The 25,029-nt window shown below is 42.7% G+C and overlaps 1 protein-coding gene across 11 annotated transcripts in view; it reads right to left on the bottom strand.

The window, feature by feature from the left end:
• Positions 1-2,142: 2,142 nt before the first annotated feature.
• TIAM1 (TIAM Rac1 associated GEF 1) overlaps positions 2,143-25,029 on the bottom strand; it is a 260,244-nt gene continuing 237,357 nt past the window's right edge. For 9 of the 11 annotated variants that reach the window (XM_074970828.1, XM_074970866.1, XM_074970834.1 and 6 more), the window contains 9 exons: positions 23,194-23,302; positions 21,147-21,326; positions 20,888-21,006; positions 19,207-19,315; positions 17,315-17,373; positions 8,189-8,291; positions 7,293-7,380; positions 6,180-6,352; positions 2,143-4,350 (listed from right to left, as the gene is read on the bottom strand). In XM_074970828.1, the coding sequence (XP_074826929.1) occupies positions 3,866-4,350; positions 6,180-6,352; positions 7,293-7,380; positions 8,189-8,291; positions 17,315-17,373; positions 19,207-19,315; positions 20,888-21,006; positions 21,147-21,326; positions 23,194-23,302 (1,425 nt within the window). In that variant the 3' untranslated portion in view covers positions 2,143-3,865. The remainder of the gene's footprint in view (positions 4,351-6,179; positions 6,353-7,292; positions 7,381-8,188; positions 8,292-17,314; positions 17,374-19,206; positions 19,316-20,887; positions 21,007-21,146; positions 21,327-23,193; positions 23,303-25,029) is intronic. The other 2 variants (XM_074970889.1, XM_074970897.1) reach the window with 2 other exon arrangements.

The raw sequence follows: 25,029 nt of genomic DNA, 5'->3' as shown, positions 1-25,029 counted from the left end.
TCAAACTACTGAGCTATCCCTCCCCCCTAGTTAAGATACCGTAACTGTTCAAGAGAGCATGGTCCTTTGAACATAGCAGGGGTGATTGAGGCACAGAATGAGCTCAGCTCCTGCACAAATGGCAAGTGTTTCTAGTTTCAAGACATGCTTGGTGAATTTAAACATCACAACTTCCATCTCTGCCCTTTGAACTCCCCTTGTGAGGTCACTCACTGGCACAGTATAGAAGTTACCTCCTGCTGTGCATAATGTGGCAAGCTAAGGACTGGTGTTTGATCCTGACAGCATACTTCCTTCTCTAAGAGCATCACCCCATTCCTGGGTCATATTAGAATTCTGAGGGGGGGGGGGGTAGCTACACTTATTCTTACCCAGAACACTACTGCAGGTTTTAAAGATTAAGCTAGAGGCACGTATGCGCTTTTATGGTGAAACATATCTACCTGCTTGCATTATTTCAAGCTCTGTAATTGATTATCTTGCACAGGCAACGTGGTTTATTGTTTAAAAAGGTATAATCTGGTCTACCAAACATAATAGCCACAAACTCAATTGACCAAGAGTGGAGACAACAGCATCAAGTAGTAAGAGACACTAAAGTCAGTGTCCAGGCCCAGGGCCCAGAGGGTGCAACTAGACTGCAATTAAAACCTGCAGCTAGCTTTTGCCACCTGACACAGGCTACAGCCCAGGCTCTGGGACCATGTGAGGTGGGCTGCAGCCTGATCTGTGATGCCCTCCACACAGCAATTAAACAGCCCTTTAGCTCAAGTCAGCTGGCACAGGCCAGCTGCAGGTTTTTAATTGCAGTTGTGGATCTACTCAAAGCGTGGGGGGTATGAGTGATAGCAGGGAATAATGGGTCAGGAACAGATAAAGGAAAATTAACATAGGCAAACAAATGTTCCAGGAAAGTCAGGCCATCCTTAGACAAAGCGTGGAATCATGATCCCATTCAAATCCCTCCTCCCCCAAAAAAGAGTTACAAACTAGATGACACAGTTGGGTCAAATAGTACTACAACTGTGAAATCAACTAATGTGGAATGTTTTGAACACATACATTTGATCAGAAGTAGATCCGATTTAGGGGAAGTTAACTAGTCAAAAGAACCAATGAAATTCCTGCTACAGCCAAATTAATAACAGGAAATGTTTTTCCTCTTTGTTCTAATTTACCACTGTACTCACCCCACTTAAGCCCAACTGATGGGTGTACATATGCACAAGCTTTGTGCTGGTCATCTCTGCACAGGGTGAATTTCACCTCAGTGTGGGCTGTGGAAAGGAGCTGTTGTCCAAATCATCTAAAACCAAGGTTTCAGAGTATCAGCTGTGTTAGTCTGTATCCGTAAAAAGAAAAGGAGTACTTGTGGCACCTTAGAGACTAACCAATTTATATGAGCATAAGCTTTCGTGAGCTACAGCTCACTTCATCGGATGCATACTGTGGAAAGTGTAGAAGATCTTTTTATACATACATGCTTCTTCTACACTTTCCACAGTATGCATCCGATGAAGTGAGCTGTAGCTCACGAAAGCTTATGCTCAAATAAATTGGTTAGTCTCTAAGGTGCCACAAGTACTCCGTATCTAAAACCAACTAACTCTTTCTTTATACAAAAGGAAACTGTGAAATTGAACCAAGATCCTCATAAATTGAGCACATACACCTTTGTAAGGAGCAAAGTTGGAGGATATACTATACTGGGCTTGGATGTTTATTTCCATCAAACTTGATGTGCACAGGGAAATTGAGGTTTAGTGTCATGCTGATATTTTTTCAACAATTGAAGTTTACAACTAGACAGTGAGTGCTGCTTGAGAACTTAGAGTGTGATGTAAGGCTAGTACTTTGTGTATTTTGACAAATGTTTAACTTTGAATCTTAAATAATTGTTGTGCAACTCCCCTCCCCCATAAGTTCCCACAACTGAAAATTTAAATAAAATTTGTTAAAATAATTTTGATTGCCAAGCCAAACCATTACAGGTTGCTGGAGTAGTATTAAGCCATCCTTAACAGCTAAAATCCATTTATTGGGTTTTGGTTACAGCTTGCTCTTTTTGATCAAGGCAGAAGTGAAAGGGATGTGCTTGGTGCAGTCACACCCCACCCATCACCATCACCACACTATTCAGGTGTTTTCAGTATTTTATTGTTTGACAGGCATTTACAACGTTCCATTCATAGACCTAAAAACATAAAAATAGACCTTCTTTCAGCTTATAAAAGAAATATACAAGAACCTTTGACAGAGACATGTCATGACATTATGTACAAGAACAATGGCACCCTCCCAAGCACCAGACTTTCCAGTCTTTCACAACTGACTGTATTCCAGTAGGACAGCTAAAACCTCTGCTTTTCTACTAAATTGGGACACAATGGACTTTAGATGATATAGAACAATGAAGTGATGATAAAAGGGTATAGAAATCTTTCTAAAGCTTTTAGGAAAAGAAAAATCAGAAGACAGTCTTTTGAAAGTTTTCTTGTATCAGCTTTTGGGGCGGGAAGAGGGGGCAAATGCTGGCTGGGACACAAGACAGTTGATGTTTCTGGGGAACAATTTGTTGTTTCAAAATATAGTCACAGCTGATCTTATAAAATATAGTCCTAAAGCTATTTATAAAATGCCAGGTTTCAAAGTATCCACTAATGTGTCAAACAGCAATAGATACAAAGAAAATTTCGTTATCTTCCTCTTTTGTATGTGGAAAGTGAAAATGGGAAAGCTATATAAATCTAAAAAAATTAAAAGTGCTATATTTTCTCTTTTATATTTGGAAGTCTACTTAAAAAACACTAGATTTTTTACCCTGTTTTAGATACTTAAATAAAAAGGTTTGAGAGGTTTGCTTATTTAGAACTTTGTTCATAGTGTATTGCCGTGGAAAAAGCCTTTACAAAGGAATTTATATATACACTAGTTTCATCCGCACTAAGAGTTGGATGAGGTCAGTTTTTTGGCCATAAATTTTCACCCCCACCCAAAAGTTGTCAGTCATAATGGACCAGATTCATCCCTGATAGGACTCCACTGAAGTCATGGATTAATTTAGCCCTCTTTGTAATTCAGTCACATTATTAGTAACATAACTGAATTCCAGTTATCCCTAAGCAGGGCTTTCCAGTTGATATTTTAATATAATATAAAAACTAGCCTACTGCACCCTCTGCAAAAAGGCTAGCCTCATATCCTAAGTAACACTAACATTCTTATCCATTTGTGCCTCTGCATCTCAGATAAAAAGTACAAAAAAAAGGTCAAGTGTTAAATTTGGATCTCTTTCAAGAGTTTGGCAACTTTATCAAATTTTACGTAAAGCCAGAGCTTCCAGCACTGAAAATAAGTTAGACCAGACACACCAAGAGAACGCAGCACAACATAAATCCCAAACCTTTCCTCACACACTCCTAAAATACATGTATAGTCTTAAGAGGGAAAAGATTAAGAACACTGCAGCTGTACAGATTAGAAAGGCAGTTTCCTCATTAAGGAGATGAGCCTCTGATTGACATTTCACAGATACAAAAGCCTCTTTGTTCATTGTGCTATCACTTAAGTTGCACATATGCAAGATGCCAACAGTAACTTGTTCTCCAGTGATATTATGTATCCCATTTTAGAATAAATAAAAGTTTAAAAGCCCTTAGTAATATACAGATAGGCCTCCAGCTTATTTCAAATTTTACACTCCCCGTCCCCCCTTGTAAAGTTCCTAAAATGTGTCTGCACAGCTTCAGAGCAATTCACCTGCCAAAACTGTGTGTGCAAGCTAAGGGATCATGCTCCACAGCATTTATTGGGGGGAGGGAGCGGGGTAGATCTACACATACCAGCTAATGAGAAAGTGACAGGTTTAGAGCTCAGTGTTCAGTTTTCTGCTAGGTACAAAGTCTTCACGCCTAACCCAGATGACTTCTTCACTATTACTTTCCACCCCGCCATTGATCCCAGACAGTGCAGCTTGTTTTTTCAACTGAGTCAGTCTGGCAGCATGCGTGCTCATTGCATGCCGTGCTCTCTCTGCCAGATGGGACTGGCTGCTTGTGATGGAAGCAGCCTGCAACTGCTCCTGAAGTTCTCTGTCAACCGTGATACCTTTCGTAGACTCACAGTACTCATCGTCATCGCTGAGGATGTCAGTTTCTTTGATGTCCTCCTGCTCCTCGTACTGAGCAAGGTCAAACTGTTCCTCTACCCAGCGGTCAGTGTCCCCACTGGCTGTGGACTGCTGGGACTCTTTTTCAGGGCTGCTTTCGAAGACAGCATCCGAGTCAATGGTAAACCTGTTTCGGGCCAGCCGCCGCCTCCTCCTCCCAAGAGACTTGCTTGGGGCGGACACTGCACACACACACAAAAGATAAAATCCCACATGCTTTACACAAGATGAAAATGTCTCTCTAAAAACTAATCTTTCAACTGCCCTTTCCTAACATCCCTTGGCACCAGCTATCAGAATTTCCCAGCACGACCTACTCCTCCCTATCAATATGCATGCATAAGTTATGCTTTACTTAGTTTCTCATGGAAAGAGGTGGGGTTTTTTTTTTTTTTTTTGCCAGCTGTAAAAAGTTTCTGCTTCTTAGATCCACAAATTGAGATAATGGGCCACAATTACTGTTCCTCCTCAGTGGGTGGCAGGCAGGCAGGCAGCCAGCATGAGAAAGTGTGAGTAGAGCTAAGCTTCTCACCAGCTGTGCCCCGCTGCTAACAGACTGCAATAACCCAGCTTGTCCCAAAACTGACCAGGAAATATTGTGGTGCCTCCACAGGAACGATGGAGAATCGTTCCAAGCAGTGAGATGGAGCTGGGAGACACTGGAGTTGCTGCCTACTCGCTATGTAGGAGCAAGTGCTCCATCGTTGCTGGGCTATTTTCTAGGATAACACTCTTGCTTTCAGAAGCTCCATCTTCAGCATCAGACCTGTCTGCTAGTTTTGTGACTGGTTCAGATAGCATTCTGGCATCTTCCATGTTGAAATATCTTTATACGAGGCTTGTCAGACAAAGCAAAGGATGAATTCTCCTGATTAAGGATCTGCAGAAACTTCAGTGTTATGTGCACACAATAGCTCCACTGTAGGCTGCTGAGATTCAGAGATTGTCGTTTGTCCCCTCACTGACGGCACCTTCAGTACACATCTATTAAATGCATTCATCTTTGGAAAAAGAATCATTATCCTGAGTCTGAAAACACAAGTAAATCAGCTGAGCATTTAGGGTTAAAAAAATTTACAAGTAAGGGCCCAGCTAGGCCTGGGAGAAGGGGCAGAGGGGGGTTACCCCCACGCATCCACCATGTGAATGACTAGACAAATCCACCTAAAAGAAGATTGACATTTCAAGCATATGGAGCCTCATGGGATGATTGAAGCACAGTGGTACAAATTAGATACCTTTTGGGCCGCCTTTGAATCTTAAAATGTGTGAAATCCTTCCCTAGCCTCTGTGAGAAGCCACACTGTGAATGTTATTGGTGTGGCTTGCTTGTTACAGAGGAGGAACAGAAAGCCTGGTTATCTGGATTACTGGATCTAATGAGCAGAAAAAGTATATTTAGAAGCAAGTTTCTTCCCTCCTTCGATTAGTGTTTGCCAAACTCTTAAAAAAAAAAAAATCACAGGGAAAAGCAGTTTGTGTTTTGCCAGAAGTCAACTGAAAATGAAGTCCACATTTTAAGACAGACTAATCAAGTGCACCTCTGAGATCTGATGAGGACAAACAAATGCCCACTGCCAATAGAGGTGAAAAAGGAGAAATGGAGAACACATGAAGCAGAAGTCATTTCAAACCCCGCTGAAGATTTGAGATGAGCTAAAGACACTTTGGGAGCTGGTTTTGTTTTAAACCACTACTGGTCATCTGTAGAAATCCTGTACATATTTTTGCTACAAAGCTTTATTCAACTGCAACCCAATTGGCAGATTAAAACACACAGTTGATTGAAACTGATAGGGGTCCCATTTGGGTCTCCTATACCAGAAGGATCATTGCTCAGATGTTGAACCTTGAGTGAAGAGTGGTACTTGTTAAGGCTCTCATAGGGATGTGAAGGCAGGTCAGATGCAACACTAACCCTCATCTATGGGTAATAAATATTACAACTCTGATGCGACCTACAGCAGTGCTGGGGTCAGTGGGATCTTGAAAGTCTGCATCCCTACAGTACCTGCCCTGTTCATTGCTGGCCTTGCACCTTTTAGAGCACACAGTCTTTTCCCTCCAAAAGGAACATATTGTTGGGATGAGGGCAGACTTTCAGTTTTAAGAAGCTGCCTTCTGTGCTTATCGCGTAGAATGGAGTGCACAGCCTTCAGAAAATCCTTTCTGTGGTCTGGGGAACTGAAAACAGGAACAAACAAAAAAAAAAGTTAGGGCACAAGCTCACAAGAGATACATAATTCCTGCAAGTATGTGACAGAGCAAGATAAATCAACACCAGTACTGAAAGAAAATGTGAATTGCTCTGCCTGTCTTTCCCTGTCATTCTAGTATAAAGTTTTCAAATCAAAGTTTATAATGTACATCTTGCATTGTTAAATCTGTGCAAGTTTAAACCCATGTCCAAGGAAACAAGCATTCTGCATTATGGAAGTACTGTCTACCTCTCTCTTCTTCCTTTTTCTCTGATGCCAGCTACTCACTTATTTGGCAAACCTATGGTAGCTAATGTAATCTCACATCTTGTATGCTTGCATTGGACAGACTGAGCAGAAATCACGCATCTCTCATCTAGACAGCAGGTTGAACTATTTTTAATATCAGCTCAGCAGGGACTTCTACCAGTTCAAAAAAAAAAAAAAACAAAAAACAAAAAAAAAAAAAAACACACAACCAACTAAAAATGGTAAACAAAATTCTGAAGTGAGGGTTAGCCCTTATTACAGATAATATTTTAACATGGCATTGTAATTTGTACTAAGCCCCTTAACAGTGGGAGTCATGCCTTGCCAGCATGGAAAGCATTGACCAAACTGGACACTTCAGCAGCTGCCTGGCATTCTGACAAATGCTCAATTACAGTGCATGCAGCATTAAAAACAAAATTTCCATACAGAATTCAATCGCTGGGAGCAAATTTGCAAGGGAAAAAAATTAATATTCCTGTAAAGCTTCAGTATTGGTTAAATATGGCTTTGTTCTCTTTAATGAGAATCCTTCGCTGGTAGAGCTAGAAAAAGTTGTAAGCCTCCTGTGCTATCATCATGTGGCCTGTCTTTCTTTTAAGAACGACTAGCATCTAGAAATCCAGCAACAACAGAACACATGGAAGCACGCTCACCTACAGCAGAGGTGGAATGTTCTCTCTGGTCTGCCTTCGGACTCAGATTTAACATGAACAATCTCACACACAGAATTGGTCTCTGCATCTAGAGAGATATGGAGAACATTTTGCACCACGTTATACTACTTAATTATATATGGGGTCACATCGTGTTGTAATTTCAACTAGAATTGAGAAGTACTCGCTAACCATGAGAAACAGTTTTATTAAAATTAAAAGGTATCCCAGAACACAGGTTGATCACAAATCCTAGCAGAAGGACACTTGGTCATGACTCCTACACTTGGTCACACAGAGTTACATACCTGACAATAAAAATTAAACCATTAAAGGTCAAAGACTTTTCACAACCCTCCACAATTTAAAGATTTTTAAAATTCCTGAAACAACTATTATACACCTAGTTTTGTTAAGTCTGAACTTATTTATCATCTTCACAGTGTATGTAGTTCTGCAGCTGCATCGTCTTCCACACAGGCTTTATTGAGCTAAACAGACCCCCCCCCCACCCCCGAAGCATATACACCTAGTCCTAAGGATTTTCTCTGGTAGCAACAGCAAAGTGGTTACATGGACTTTGGCCAGAGTGAGCGTTTGTGTTATTTGAAACAAAGTATTTTCCACAAAAAAAATTCTAATTTCGAAAACCAAAACTCTTTTCTTGGAGAGTTTTCCCACAATTTTCAAGTACAGCTTTTGCTTTCTCTCTTCTTACAACCCCTAGAAGGCAGAAGAGGAGAGAAACAAAAGGTCAGTGTTTTTTTGTATTTATTTATTTATTTTTTGGTTATACAAACCACCACACACCCCCCAACTCCCATAAAGAGCATTTGTTGGATAGTAAGAAATGAGATGGGCACTTTAACAGACTTCTGAATACATTTCAACATTACCTGCACTTGCCAGTGCGCGAACCTGCAGAGCTTCTAAGGGAATCATGTGACGAAAACGGAATGGGTCCCAGTCTTCGTAAATTGAAGCCCTATGTGAGCCTCCCTGGATCAAAAAATAAATCAGGAAAGTTTACACTAGGAATTCAGAGGCCTGGTATTTTTTGGTGATAGGAACCACAGAAATGCCTATGAAGAAGTTTCATGAACATTAGGTCACAGGAAGGAAGTACAGACAAACTGTCATCATGCCACAATGATCAGTTCTCAACACCTCAAAAAAGCACTTAGCACTAATGTTACAAGAGAGCTGGACTAGACATAACCACAGCCACTTTGTGTACTCAGCCCACCATTACCTGAAAGCAAGACCACCATGTAGTCAGGAATAATTTGACGTTTGCCTAAGCAAACAAAACAGCTGCAATGTTAATAAAAAATAAATTCATAAAAAAATATAAATAGCTAACCTTGGATCTGGGTGTCTATGACCATAAGTTTCTTGCTAGAAGTTGCTTTGCAAATAAGTAAAGTTATACGTTTTTTGCTAAGGCTAAAAAATTGTTAGCCCGTTGGGAGTTACTATAAACTGTGGGCTTTGTTTTAAGCAACCTCTATAAAAATTAGTCAAAATGTGCAATGAAAATTTTTTTGCCGAGCTAACCAACTGACATCCAATTCCCCAGTGGCTAAAAGGAAGGCTGGCCACTTAACACCATCTCAAACTTTAGACTACCCCAGATATATAGTTACCCAGGCTATTGCTCTTTTAAATGTGCGCTTTAGACTCGAACAAAACATTTTAAATAAAAGCACTCTCGTGTACCTATCATTTCTCAGAGGTGTTGTGTCCCCCATTAATTTATTTCCTAAAACCATCTAAAAAAAGTTGAGGATATTTGAACCTATAGTTTTGGGTTCAAATATCCTCAGGTAACATGTTCTACCTGGAGGTAGTTTGCTTAACTGCTATCCATGAGTCAAGGAACAGCACACTATACAAGTCAAAGATGATCATTCTGCACAAAATAGACCTGCCCACTCTATCCTCCTTCCAAAAATTCCTGTACACTCAAAAAAAGCCTCACACCAACATTGTGTCTACACTATTGTGTCTACAGTTGGGAATCAGCATTAGTAACCAATGCTACTGGACCAAAAACACTGCACTATGGCCTGAGTGCTTAAAGTTATGCATATGCAATCCCACTGATTCCAAATAAGATACATTTGAACGTTTAGCTAGATTGAGGCCTCTGTACCTACAACCAACATTTACTCAGTGGTGGTGGTGTGTGCACAAACCAAAGTCCAGAATTGAAGACCATGTTTTACATTCACTAGCCATTACAGTGACTGATAAAGGCCATACAGAAGAAAGATATTGTATTAAACTTGGTGCATGATTTCAGAAGGGGTAAAGTTTAGAGAGGTCAAATATGCCTTGAATACATTAGTCACAAAGCTCCCTCAGCCCTTTAATCAAGGAAACACTCTATCCTAGCAAGGATACAGAACTGGGTTACAAGGTGCACACTGGTCACCCTGCCTCTTTGTGCAAAGTAGGCAGCCAACAATCCATATTTTAGAGATGTTAGCTAAAGAATCTTATCACTCCAAGAATAAGAAATGCGATGTTTAAATGAGAACTATTGTCAGTCCTTACTACGCAAGAGTCTCAATGACATAGGGATGGAATTTCTCTCTCCGCCTTTAGCTATGAACACTGAGACATGTATACAGTACCATGTTTATGCACTTCGAGTTTTTAGTTAGTATCATGCCATAGAGAAGTTACTCCTGAATGAACATCAGATATCCAACTACAATCATACCCCATAAGCATCTTTTATTTAACCACCCTCTCACACATTACCAGGGCCATTGCTATTTTAGAGCTGTATGATGCCCACCTCCCCCCACATTTAATCAAAAAGGATCACACTGCATATTTATAAGCTTTCACAGCACTAGTGTCATAGGCATGTCTGGCCTTGTCACTAGTACGGACACTTTAATAAGGCAATAATGGCATTTTGTTGTTGTTACTTTTATTAATGTGCAGCACAAACATTAAAAAAAGCCAGTCAGGAGGCAGAACCAAATACACCTATGGCACTATGTAAGTTATACACGTACACTGTACTTGCAAAGTATTTTAAACATGTGAGATAGCTGCATGGTGCAGCAGGTTATTAGCCTATCTAGATTAGTTATAGAATTGATGATTTTTACTGCTCCCATCCCAAAAAGACCATTCACATTTCTAGAATAGCTATTCTTGGATTATGCTGCACAGCAAGTATTCCCTTCATAAGGATAATGGTTTCCAGAAGTTTTGTTCATTTTGAAGATAAAATTGTTTTAATGTAACTATTGGGGAAGGGGTGGGAAGGGGCCTCATGGAAGGGGTGGAGTGGGGGCAAGGGGGTGTCAGTGATGCAGCCCTCGGGCCAATGCACTAGTCCTCATGTGGCCCTCGTGGTCATCTGAGTTTGAGACCCCTGGTTTAGGGCAAGTACTTTGTCCTAGAGAGAGAGTTTTAAACTATACCTTTAAGCAATTATTTCTAGTATTTTAAACTAGTCCATTTCATATCAAACATTAAAAACAGCAGGGACCACATTTCTAAGCCCTGGTCTACACTAGGACTTTAGGTCGAATTTAGCAGCATTAAATCGATGTAAACCTGCACCCGTCCACACGATGAAGCCCTTTATTTTGACTTAAAGGGCTCTTAAAATCGATTTCCTTACTCCACCCCTGACAAGCGGATTAGCGCTTAAATCGGCCTTGCCAGGTCGAATTTGGGGTACTGTGGACACAATTCGACGGTATTGGCCTCCGGGAGCTATCCCGGAGTGCTCCATTTTGACCGCTCTGGACAGCACTCTCAACTCAGATGCACTGGCCAGGTAGACAGGAAAAGAACCGCGAACTTTTGAATCTCATTTCCTGTTTGGCCAGCGTGGCAAGCTGCAGGTGACCATGCAGAGCTCATCAGCAGAGGTGACCATGATGGAGTCTCAGAATCGCAAAAGAGCTCCAGCATGGACCGAACGGGAGGTACGGGATCTGATCGCTGTATGGGGAGAGGAATCCGTGCTATCAGAACTCCATTCCAGTTTTCGAAATGCCAAAACCTTTGTCAAGATCTCCCAGGGCATGAAGGACAGAGGCCATAACAGGGACCCGAAGCAGTGCCGCGTGAAACTGAAGGAGCTGAGGCAAACCTACCAGAAAACCAGAGAGGCGAACGGCCGCTCTGGGTCAGAGCCCCAAACATGCCGCTTCTATGATGAGCTGCATGCCATTTTAGGGGGTTCAGCCACCACTACCCCAGCCGTGTTGTTTGACTCCTTCAATGGAGATGGAGGCAATACGGAAGCAGGTTTTGGGGACGAAGAAGATGATGATGAGGAGGAGGTTGTAGATAGCTCACAGCAAGCAAGCGGAGAAACCGGTTTTCCCGACAGCCAGGAACTGTTTCTCACCCTGGACCTGGAGCCAGTACCCCCTGAACCCACCCAAGGCTGCCTCCTGGACCCAGCAGGCGGAGAAGGGACCTCCGGTGAGTGTACCTTTTAAAATACTATACATGGTTTAAAAGCAAGCATGTGAAAGGATTACTCTGCCCTGGCATTCGCGGCTCTCCTGGATATACTCCCAAAGCCTTTGCAAAAAGTTTCTGAGGAGGGCAGACTTATTGCGTCCTTCATGGTAGGACACTATACCACTCCAGGCCAGTAACACGTACTCGGGAATCATTGTACAACAAAGCATTGCAGTGTATGTTTGCTGGCGTTCAAGCAACATCCGTTCATGTGTTATCCTCAGGAGAGTGAGATATAATCCATGGTCACCTGGTTGAAATAGGGTGCTTTTCTTCAGGGGACACTCAGAGGAGCCCATTCCTGCTGGGCTGTTTGCCTGCGGCTGAACAGAAATGTTCCCCGCTGTTAGCCACAGGGAGGGGGGAGGGTTGAGGGGGTAGCCACGCGGTGGGGGGAGGCAAAATGCGACCTTGTAACGAAAGCACATGTGCTATGTATGTAACGTTAACAGCAAGGTTTACCCTGAAAGAGAGTGTAGCCAGTGTTTTATAAAATGTGTCTTTTTAAATACCGCTGTCCCTTTTCTTTTCTCCACCAGCTGCATGTGTTTCAATGATCACAGGATCTTCTCCTTCCCAGAGGCTAGTGAAGATTAGAAAGAAAAAAAAACGCACTCGAGATGAAATGTTCTCCGAGCTCATGCTGTCCTCCCACACTGACAGAGCACAGACGAATGCGTGGAGGCAAATAATGTCAGACTGCAGGAAAGCACAAAATGACCAGGAGGAGAGGTGGCGGGCTGAAGAGAGTAAGTGGCGGGCTGAAGAGAGGGCTGAAGCTCGAATGTGGCGACAGCGTGATGAGAGGAGGCAGGATTCAATGCTGAGGCTGCTGGAGGACCAAACCAGTATGCTCCAGTGTATGGTTGAGCTGCAGCAAAGGCAGCTGGAGCACAGACTGCCACTACAGCCCCTGTGTAACCAACTGCCCTCCTCCCCAAGTTCCATAGCCTCCACACCCAGACGCCCAAGAACGCGGTGGGGGGGGCCACCGGCCAACCAGCCACTCCACCACAGAGGATTGCCCCAAAAAAAGAAGGCTGTCATTCAATAAATTTTAAAGTTGTAAACTTTTAAAGTGCTGTGTGGCATTTTCCTTCCCTCCTCCACCACCCCTCCTGGGCTACCTTGGTAGTCATCCCCCTATTTGTGTGATGAATGAATGCATGAATGTGAAGCAACAATGACTTTATTGCCTCTGCAAGAGGTGATCAAAGGGAGGAGGGGAGGGTGGGTAGCTTACAAGGAAGTAGAGTGAACCAAGGGGCGGGGGGTTTCATCAAGGAGAAACAAACAGAACTTTCACACCGTAGCCTGGCCAGTCATGAAACTGGTTTTCAAAGCCTCTCTGATGCATACCGCACCCTCCTGTGCTCTTCTAACCGCCCTGGTGTCTGGCTGCGCATAACCAGCAGCCAGGCGATTTGCCTCAACCTCCCACCCCGCCATAAACGTCTCCCCCTTACTCTCACAGATATTGTGGAGCACACAGCAAGCAGTAATAACAGTGGGAATATTGGTTTCGCTGAGGTCTAACCGAGTCAGTAAACTGCGCCAGCGCGCCTTTAAATGTCCAAATGCACATTCTACCACCATTCTGCACTTGCTCAGCCTGTAGTTGAACAGCTCCTGACTGCTGTCCAGGCTGCCTGTGTACGGCTTCATGAGCCATGGCATTAAGGGGTAGGCTGGGTCCCCAAGGATACATATAGGCATTTCAACATCACCAACAGTTATTTTCTGGTCTGGGAATAAAGTCCCTTCTTGAAGCTTTTGAAACAGACCAGAGTTCCTGAAGATGCGAGCGTCATGTACCTTTCCCGGCCATCCCACGTTGATGTTGGTGAAACGTCCCTTGTGATCCACCAGAGCTTGCAGCACTATTGAAAAGTACCCCTTGCGGTTTATGTACTCGCCGGCTTGGTGCTCCGGTGCCAAGATAGGGATATGGGTTCCGTCTATGGCCCCACCACAGTTAGGGAATCCCATTGCAGCAAAGCCATCCACTATGACCTGCACATTTCCCAAGGTCACTACCCTTGATATCAGCAGATCTTTGATTGCGTGGGCTACTTGCATCACAGCAGCCCCCACAGTAGATTTGCCCACTCCAAATTGATTCCCAACTGACCGGTAGCTGTCTGGCGTTGCAAGCTTCCACAGGGCTATCGCCACTCGTTTCTCAACTGTGAGGGCTGCTCTCATCTTGGTATTCATGCGCTTCAGGGCAGGGGAAAGCAAGTCACAAAGTTCCATGAAAGTGCCCTTACGCATGCGAAAGTTTCGCAGCCACTGGGAATCGTCCCAGACCTGCAACACTATGCGGTCCCACCAGTCTGTGCTTGTTTCCCGAGCCCAGAATCGGCGTTCCACAGCATGAACCTGCCCCATTAGCACCATTATGCATGCATTGGCAGGGCCCATGCTTTCAGAGAAATCTGTGTCCATGTCCTGATCACTCACGTGACCGCGCTGACGTCGCCTCCTCGCCCGGTAGCGCTTTGCCAGGTTCTGGTGCTGCATATACTGCTGGATAATGCGTGTGGTGTTTAATGTGCTCCTAATTGCCAAAGTGAGCTGAGCGGACTCCATGCTTGCCTTGGTATGGCGTCCGCACAGAAAAAAGGCGCGGAACGATTGTCTGCCGTTGCTCTGACGGAGGGAGGGGCGACTGACGACACGGCTTACAGGGTTGGCTTCAGGAGGCTAAAATCCACAAAGGGGGTGGCTTTACATCAAGGAGTAGTTCAGGCAGGACTTCACGGAGGGTTCCAATAAGAAATGGTGCACCTAAGTTATTGTTCTTATTGGAACAAGGAGGTTAGCCTGGCCTCTGATTGATACATGGCTAGATCTACCTCGCAGCACCTTCTCTGTGAGTGACTGCAGTGTGACCTAGAGGAATGAGTCCCCTAGACAGGGCAGGAGGCAAATGAGTACAAACAAATCTGGTCTATTTCTTGTTTTGATCCACTCCATCTATCTTTTACATCTTTGGCTGGCAGCAGACGGTGCAGAAGGACTGCAAGCCATCCACATCTCATGGCTGCTCGGCAGAAGATGGCGCAGAAGGACTGCAAGCCATCCACATCTCATGGCTGCTCGGCAGAAGATGGCACAGTACGACTGCTAGCCATCGTCATCTCTTGCCTGCCCGGCAGAAGATGGCACAGTACGATTGCTAGCCATCGTCATCTCTTGCCTGCCCGGCAGAAGATGGTACAATACGACTGCTAGCAATCCGTATTGCCTGCCTGCTCACCATTAGACGGTTCAATACGACTGACTGCAGGACTAAAGAGAATGACCTGGTCAAGTCACCAAAAATTTAGTCCCTGCGCCCATGTCTGCCCAGGCGCTCCCAGCCGACGTGGCCAGGAGCACCTCGGACATGACGAGGACGGGTACCAGTCATACTGCACCGTCTGCTGCCAGAAGGCAATGGGTTGCTGCTACTGTGTAGCAATGCCGTACCGCGTCTGCCAGCACCCAGGAGACATATGGTGACGGTTACCTGAGCGGGCTCCATGCTTGCGGTGGTATGGCGTCCGCACAGGTAACTCAGGAAAAAAGGCGCGAAACAATTGTCTGCCCTTGCCTTCACGGAGGGAGGGAGGGAGGGAACGGGGGCCGGACAATATGTACCCAGAACCACCCGCGACAATGTTTTAGCCCAATCAGAGTGCTCCATTGTGACTGCTCTGGACAGCACTCTCAACTCAGATGCACGATTGTTTGCCGTTGCTCTGACGCAGGGAGGGGCGACTGAGGACACGGCTTACAGGGTTGACTTCACGGAGGGTTCCAATAAGAAATGGTGCACCTAAGTTATTGTTCTTATTGGAACAAGGAGGTTAGCCTGGCCTCTGATTGATACATGGCTAGATCTACCTCGCTGCACCTTCTCTGTTAGTGACTGCAGTGTGACCTAGAGGAATGATTCCCCTAGACAGGGGAGGAGGCAAATGAGTACAAACAAATCTGGTCTATTTCTTGTTTTGATCCACTCCATCTATCTTTTACATCTTTGGCTGGCAGCAGACGGTGCAGAAGGACATATTGCCTGCCTGCTCACCATAAGACGGTTCAATAGGACTGACTGCCGGACTAAAAAAAAATGACCTGGTCAAGTCACTAAAAATTTAGTCCCTGCGCCCATGTCTGCCCAGGCGCTCCTGATCACACAGGCGACCAGGAGTACCTCGGACATGACGAGGACGGCTACCAGTCGTATTGTACCGTCTGCTGCCACAAGGCAATGGGTTGCTGCTACTGTGTAGCAATGCCGTGCCGCGTCTGCCAGCACCCAGGAGACATACGGTGACGGTTACCTGAGCGGGCTCCATGCTTGCGGTGGTATGGCGTCCGCACAGGTAACTCAGGAAAAAAGGCGCGAAACAATTGTCTGCCCTTGCTTTCACGGAGGGAGGGAGGGAAGGGGGGGACTGACGATATGTACCCAGAACCACCCGCGACAATGTTTCAGCCCCATCAGGCATTGGGATCTCAACCCAGAATTCCAATGGGCAGCGGAGACTGCGGGAACTGTGGGATAGCTACCCACAGTGCAACGCTCCAGAAGTCGACTCTAGCCTCGGTACTGTGGAAGCACTCCGCCGAGTTAATGCACTTAATGCACTTCTGTGGGGACACACACACTCGAATATATAAAACCGATTTCTAAAAAACCGACTTCTATAAATTCGACCTTATTCCGTAGTGTAGACATACCCTAAGATTGCCTTAAGGCAAAGTGCAACTCTGTTCCTTGGGGAACTACTTCAAGTGTATTAGAGATAAAGAATGGATAATGGAGGATTATAAGTGAATGCAATTAAAAAAAAACCACTTTGGATATTTGTACTGTTTGTTTTCTGGTATAACGGCTTGACCTCAATACTGTTTTAATGACAATTGATTGCGTGTGTATTTTGTGTTCAGTACATGCCCCTGAATATTAGTTGAATCTACTCTGGATTGATGAACTGCTGATACGTACGTCTGTGGTTCTTGGTAACCAGTCAACAAGTTTATAAAGGCAAGAACATCAACTGTCCTGATTTGAGAAATTCTGTCCAAGGTAAGTGCTGTTCTGAAGAGAACCTACTGTTAAAAAGGTAGTAAACTAGTGCTCCCTTCCTGGGCTCAATAAGAAGGGGTTATCCTAATTAAATTCTGTCCCAATATTGGCTTATCAAATTGGCAAAGCTAGTTGTTTGATTGCAGCTTTAAAATCTAACTGGCACCTCAACAAATTCATAAAATTGACCCCATTTCGCACTGACACGGGTCAAATCCCTATTTGCAAAGGGAGAAAGGTTAAACATGCAACTTCCTGACTGGTTACTACCTGCTTGTAAAATCTTTACAACCTACTTGCACAACCACATAAAAAGATTAGCTAATCAATATTTGTACATGCAAACCATTAAACAGTGGCTAAATATAATTTGAAAATCTTGGCCTTGCTCATTTTGGATCCCCAAATATGTAGTCAAAGTAGCAACAAAACTTACAAGTTTCTTCTTCTGTTTGGAACCATCTTTATATACAAGGACAACAGCAGTTTTGAACACTAGAGAAAGATTAAAAACAAAAACCACACAGTCAGTAATGGTCCCTGTACTCTTGCCTCCTGCAAAGCCCAAGCACACGCAGAAGTCAAACACACACCATTAATCATGACAAGATCACACGCATTCCTGGTAAGTCTTTGTTTCAATCGGGGGCCAGGAGGGGAAGAACAAGTATAAAGACTATCTTTCTGTATTATTCCCCCCTCTCGCCCCACCACCACCAGAAGAATTTACACAACAGTTAATTTCTCAGGTGGCTTTGATGTTACAGAATTCATAAGTTAACTGTTCTTTAACTTATTATTCATGCACAATGATATGTTTGCAAATTACAGGATTCCATCTAAAATCAGATATTTTGTTGTGTCTTTTAAACCCATCTGGCTAAGCCCACTGAGTGGTTTGTGTATTATTAGTGCTGCAGTAGCAGCGAGGAGCCCCCAGTCATGGATCAGGACCTCACTGAGCTAGGCACTGTTCAAAAACAGAACAAAGAAACCCCAAACTAACAAAAAGAGATAGTCCCTGCCTAGTTGCATGCGGGAGTCAGAGGGCTGACACTACATTTAACAGACTAGTGGCCTATTTGGACTACTGACGTCTGTGACAGTGGCCTAGAAATAGGAGTCAATACACAGTTAGAGCTGGAATGTTACATGCACATGTTATGGGAAAGTAGGTTGGAATTTGGGTTTAAAGAATCAGGTGAAGGAATGAAATTGTAATTTCCACAGTGGACCAGAGAGACACCCTTCGTTTTAGAATTAAAATATTTGGATCTTGAGGTTTTATAAAGATGATTTAAAAACTCTTTGCACAATAACTGAAAATGAATACACATCCCCCAAATCATTGAGCTGACATCAATCGCTTTCATCTTGGAGGCATGTTCTGTCATTTTCCTGACCACAGGACCAGTCTATACACAATAGAAAGACAAAGAGCTTGGGCAGCTCCTCACCAGTGACAACAGCAGGAACGAAAGTGGTACCTTTGTCATGCTGGTGTTGGGACATCCTCAGTGGGTAGCTGAAGGGTTTTTATTTACAATGGCAATATTGAATAATTAGCAGCCACTGGCTTTCCAAGTGCTATCAGCAAATTGCTAGATCCAGACAGCCGCTTGGCTACATGGGGGAGTTAAAACAAAAACCACGCAAAACAGCCAAACAACCTTAGATCATTGATACTGTGACCTCAGTGGTTCAGGAGCCAAATTAGCAATCAGTATCACCCAAAAGAGCCATAATAGTGTGAATTCATTGTTTATTATTCTCGCAGCAACATGACTGACCAAGTAGTCTACAATTGGTTAATAACATAGTAAAAGCATCCTGATTCATAATTAAATCAGAGTTTTAATATGTGCTGCAAAGAGCTACAGGAGACACATTACAGAGCCACTTAACGCTGCCAGAGCCTCAGTCGGAGTATCACTGTCCTAGGTGTAACTCTAAAAGCAAGGAAGCGAAGTGGCATGAATTAGGCTATTGAAATACAAATACTAATAAATCAAGGGGAGGAGGGTTGCTAACGCATAGAGTGAGGTTTTAGCTACTTGCTTCTTTTGGACTTTGGACCACATTCTACTCAGTTACAGTAGTTGCTTGAATTGAATTTCTCCAGATTTACATCACTAACAGAGCAGAATTTGGCCCTTTAAATTCAGGGGCAAATCGTTGTGCATTTAATTTTCAAGTTTAGATGATGTAGCAGGAACACTGTTAGGTAACGGTCATTCTCTCTGTACATTTGTCACAGGTCTTAGTGTCTCTGCTCAAGTAAAAATCTGCCATCCTACTTGTGTTTGAAATAATCACCAGAGTACATACCAAATGCTGCTAACTCAGGTTCCTTCTTCCATTTCCCCAGTGATGCAGGAGGGTTAAGCCAGATCACTGTATTATGCAAAAGTAAGTCTCCCATGGAAAGGTCTGCAACCTGCCAACCATAAAACACATGAAAATACAAAAAGCACCAGTGTAAAGGGTTTTAAGTGCTTTAGTAGATTTAGATGAATTTTACCCTAAAAAGCAGAAAATTTTTGGAGCAAGATTTTCCATCAGGACTAAGCAGTTGCAATTATGTGCAAACAGATTGTGCCAAATGCTAACTGTGTTCAATGCTAACTGATCAGACATGCAATCAAATCCCTAATTTTTGTGCATAAGTTAGGTACAGCCTAGTGTTGAAAGTATGGCCATTCAAAATCTGTAGGAAGGAAGAAGCCAAAAAATCTCTCTGAACTCTTATAGTGTTTGTCTCTCTCTCCCCCTGTTTCAGTTCCTCTTTATATTGTTTGAGCACATTAAATGTAAAAGAATTGAACATTTCTACTAGCTGAAGCCAGCCAGTGCTTCTCGTACACAACTTAGCCTCCTGTACACAGCTCTGCCAAGGAATATGACTAGAACCTGCAAGTCCTATGTATTTCCTGAGTAAAAACGAATAACGGTGCTAATCTTTGTGGGCAGATATACAATAAAGTAGTCAAGACAACTAGATTTTTCAGTTTGATCTCCAGAGGCAACAAGTCAGTTTCATTAACACTCACCCTTTCCCACATCTAGAAGCAGTTTTCCACCTTTTCCCCATAAACACACAAATTGAGAATTCAGCACTTGTGAGAAGTGCTAAGTTGACATCTCTGGAAATTTAAGTCCTCCATTTAGCCACAGAACAGGGTATAACATGGGTAACAGCAGTGCCTGCTTCTCCACACAGTCCCCCTGCCCTGAACTGGTGGGACCTCTAGGCCCAAGGGTAACCCAGCCTCACTTGTGCTTAAATGTCAGTAAGTTTAGCACACAAGACTGCTCCTCAATCCAGGTGTGTAGCATTTCCACTCACTCCTGCCTACCAGACCCAACTCTGGTCTCCACATACCTCTTGCTATTCTCAACACCAATTGTCCAACCCTGCTTGCACCTGCAGCCTTCACAGTGCTGCTACCTCCAGGACTACCCTCCTCCATAAGCACAACTGCCTCTCCTGCTTGACCTCCACTACCTCCAAGTTGCAGCTGAAGCTCACCCCTCCCATCCCAGCCCCACTTTCTCGTCAAGACTCTCCTCACCATTCCCCCAGGCTGCTGCTGTAGTCCCCCTTCTCCTCTGCTTTGTTGAATCTCCATCTCATACCTTAGTCCCACCAACCTTCCATAGTTAGGTTCCACCTTGAAAGAGTTCAAAAGAAGTGGTCTACATTTTCAATAGTAACTAGCGATTTTGGGACACCCAATTTGAAATGTGCCTTTCTGGAAATCATGCCCCTTTAAGGAGTCTTGAGATGGGCATCCAAAAATCACCAGTCACTGCTGAAGCATTGTTTCTATGTATTGGTCTCCAAGACTATACCATACCTTTAAGAAGAACTTTTAGCGTGTCCTGCCAGACACAATGCAGTAAAAGGAATTTGCAATGGCAGCTGTAACAATATGCTGTAACTCATACCAGAAGAAAGACTCCTGAACAACAGGCTTGTAATAAAGAAAGCAAAGAATAAAATCCTTACCTCTTTTTTTTCCACAGTCTGTTCTGCTATGAGCTGATCAAACACTGCACCATACTCTTCATGTATTTTTTGCATTTCATTAATATGGCTGGCAACTTTGTTCATTGTTTTTATGGCCACTAGAGGAAAAAGCAAATGGAAAATAACTAGTTACGTAGCTGCTTCAGGGAAGGAGTGAGGGGAAAGAAACTTGCCTTGCCTTGCCCCGCCCCGCCCCCAGTTTAGCAAGTAAACACTGTTCCATAGTTCAGCACCTTACCATCAAGGTGATAGTGTTCTTCACTGTCTGCATCAGTCAGAGCAAAGAGTTCCCTCAGCAGAAGAGGATACTTTAGTATCCGCTGGATAGGTTTGATAAGGTAAGACTCCAGTGTTGAGGAGTGTTGCTGTCTAGGATTCTGAGCATCCAAAAATGCCTTAAAAGCAGTGTCTGTCTTAGCTAGAAGTTAAAATTAAAAATGGTTTTTAATTAGCCCAAACATCTGCCATTATGAAGTAACTTTTTAGAGGGTGAAATTCATTTGCCTAGAATAAGTGTGGTTTGTGGAGAAATACACATTTTGATCAACTATACAATACCATGTTTTATACACTTCAGGTTTTTAGTTAGTATCACATGCCATAGTTAGTATCACATGCATCCAATGCAGTGGGCTGTAGCTCACAAAAGCTTATGCTCAAATAAATTTGTTAGTCTCTGAGGTGCCACAAGGGCTCCTTTTCTCTTTATGCCATAGAGAAGTTACTCATGACTGAACATCATACCAAGATAAACATATTTTATTTAACCATCCTCTAACATTATTTCTAGTACCATAGAGTGGTATGAAGCCCACCAAACCTCCTCCCTCCCACTAGTTTAATCAAAAAGGGTCACTGCTATTTATAAGAATTCACAGCAGTAGTGGCAGAGTAATGTCAGGCCTTGTGAATATTACGTGCATCTTTAATGGCATTCTGTTGTTACTTTCCAGACTTAAAAGTGCAGCACAAACATCAAAAATATTTGTAAGGAAGGAGAACAAAATACACCTGTGGAACTAATGTACTTTATACCTGCAATACATTTTAGACAGACTAGATAACTTACTGTGCCATGCCTCCGTTAGCCAGCCTATAATAGAGAATGGATTATTTTTCTACTGCTCCCAACCCGAGAGATTGTCCAAGAATAGATACTATAAAAATGTGAGTATGCTGTACAGCAAGTATTCCCTTCATAAGGATAACTGTTTCCACGAGAAATGGGGCATTTAGTAGACAGTTCTACCAATACAATAAAGTTATTACAATTTAAAATAAAAAAGGCACTGCCACTGCAATCAGAAGGTCATAAGACCACCCAAAACGTCATATGAAAATGCTGCCATTCCTATACATTCTACCAGACTTTTAAAGATTCAGATTTGGAGCAAACAGGGCTCCAAATCCGAGTCTACAATTCAAAAGATACAAGGATTTTAAAAGGCCACCAGCCAAAGATACCCAGCCTGTGTCCTTAATAAGGTCAACCTAGATGCTGCCAGGAGAGAACATAAAAAGTGGCTGTCAGCAAATAATTTATTCATGTATTCAGGGGGATTGCCAGCATCTGTCTGCATGGTAAATAGAGTTTACAATTTAAAAAGAAAAGAAAAAGAAAAGGGAAAAAAAAAAAACAAAAAACCAAAAACCACACACCCCAGAAGTCTTCTGGCTTATTTATCTGCCATCAAGTGTTCCTTGAAAAATAAGAGCATATTTTTTTTAATTATGCTGCTCCTGCAACTGGAACTGCTAGTCTACCTACCATCCAAGATAAAAATATAATTATATGAAGCTTTACTGAATCCACTAATAGATTAACACTTTCAAGGTTACTTTCAAGTCACTCCCGCTGGGCAGCCACATTGAATCCCAGCTCCACAGGCATTTTGGGCCCAGCAGCTCTTCAGCGTGGTATGGAGCTGGAGATCTTCTGCAGCACCTCATGGAAAGAGAGGAAAAAGGGCCACACAGGCTGACCCAGATTAGAATAGTGACAGCAGAGGAAGCAACAGGAAGATTTTCCTTCTCCTCCACTCCCTTCCTGGAGGCTCCCAGCCAAGTTTCTTTGGGTTTTAACATAGGACGTTAGCTGGACTTCTGTGGTACATGGCCCTTAGTTCCTGTGGGTATCACAAGCATCACTCCAAGTGCAAAGGCACACTTATTCAACCTGCCTTCTCCAACACACACGACCCAAACACTTGCTCCATCCTGCAATGGCACTTTTCCACATCAAAAGAGTGTTCGGAAAAAATACATATAACGCATGCAGATCTTACCTTTTACTAATACTTTTGGAACTTTAGTGTGGCTGGCACAGAAGGCACTGTACAGCTTGAAACGGTCAGCATAGTAAAGAAAGGATCCACCCAAGGAAAACAACACTTTCTAGGATTTAAAAAAAAAAAAAAAAAAAAAAGTGCATAAAACACAGTTTTCCTTTTGACAAAACTATTGAAATTAGACCACTTAGAAAGAATAAGATCTTCTGTGCCATGTTTTATGGCTATTACACGTGATTACAATGTTCCTGACCATCTACACTAGATTCTCATCCTGTCTAGGAACAGTCAGTAATAGAAACTGATCAGAAGATTAGGTGAGGGGGAATTCCTCACCAGGTAGCCAGGGAAGAATAGAATAGAAGGTCAGAGATTCTTGAATAAGAGACTTCTACCTGCTCTGTATAATCTACTGTAGAACGGATGGTTTCCTGTTTAAATTGGTGTTGATCTAGAATGTGTCGTATTGTATATATAATTTTATGTGAAATTTTTTTTCATGGGCTTATTCGGAACATAAATACTTCAATGTGTTTAATGAGCAAAAAACTAATTTCTGTAATCTGTTTAGTTACTATACACCAACTATTAAATATGTATCTTTGAAAGTGATCAAATATTATGTATATTGCAGTCTGTTCCCTCCACCCCCATCCTCAGACAGCTTTATTTTCAGAGTAGGGACTTGTCTTCTCCTCCCCGAATATTATTTGTATTACAGAAATGCTCAGAAGCCCAGCCAAGATCAGGGCCCGATTGTGCTGTACAAACACGTAGTAAGGAAGTCCTGCCCCAATCTAAATAGACAAGTATTAGGTCCATTATACAACTAGGGAACCAGTGCAGAGAGACGCTATGTACCTTGCTTAAGGTCACACAGGAAATATGTAGCAGAACTCAACTCTGATCTCCCAAGTCCCATTTATTTCATTATTCCCCCACAAAATCCTTCTTCTGGGGCCATATTTAGGCTTGGAAGGATTAGATTTTTAAACCGTAAATGAACATGGCCTTTCATTGTATATACAAATCAGTGAAAACACATTTCAATCTATGATAACTGAAATTTACAGATCGGCAAAGTCAGAAAAATGCTGCTTGAGAATTTGAGTGATGTAAAGCTAAAATTTTGAACATATAATATGGACAGTTTTTTTAATATCAAGATCTGTCATTAAATAATTATCTGACCCTCTATAATTTCCCCACAATTGTGGATGTTGAAATAAATTCAAAGTCTTTGGAAAAAACTAAAAGCTTAAAACCCATAATTCTGCACAACTGAAATTAGAAATAGAAGAAAAATTGAAAAAAAAAATACTTAAAATAGATATTATCCATCAAGTTATAAAAAGTCAAATTCTGCCAACCCTAGCTATATTAGGTGTTTATAGAGTGTGCGGGATTAGTTATTTCCCCCCCTTCGTCTGCAGAGTGTCAAGTGGGTGGAGGGGTTATTCATCACTGCTAGATATGTTAATATTTTTTAATCATCTTCTACTAAGTCTATGCCTATAATCTTGGATTTCATATGCACCATTAAATTCTTATGCAGCAACGTTTACAGGATTCATAATGCTTTTACTTCCATGGAGAAAGCAATGGTTACTTACTCCTGAAGTCTCATTTTATTATTAGGGAACCTGATCTGTTCAGCTACTTGAGTTACTCTTTTATAAAGATAGATAACATAATATTGACAATTTATTCCTATCTCTGTCCAACGTAAAGAGAACTAATATGAGCCTCATGTGGTGGGGGGGAAAAACAAAACAAAAATATATAGGGCAGTCCTCTCCAAGATGTTACACTTCTTTGTCACTTCACTTCCCC

Source organism: Natator depressus, chromosome 1, assembly GCF_965152275.1.
Source record: "Natator depressus isolate rNatDep1 chromosome 1, rNatDep2.hap1, whole genome shotgun sequence".
Taxonomy (NCBI): Eukaryota; Metazoa; Chordata; order Testudines; family Cheloniidae; genus Natator; species Natator depressus.
This window is presented reverse-complemented; position numbering and strand designations above follow the sequence as displayed.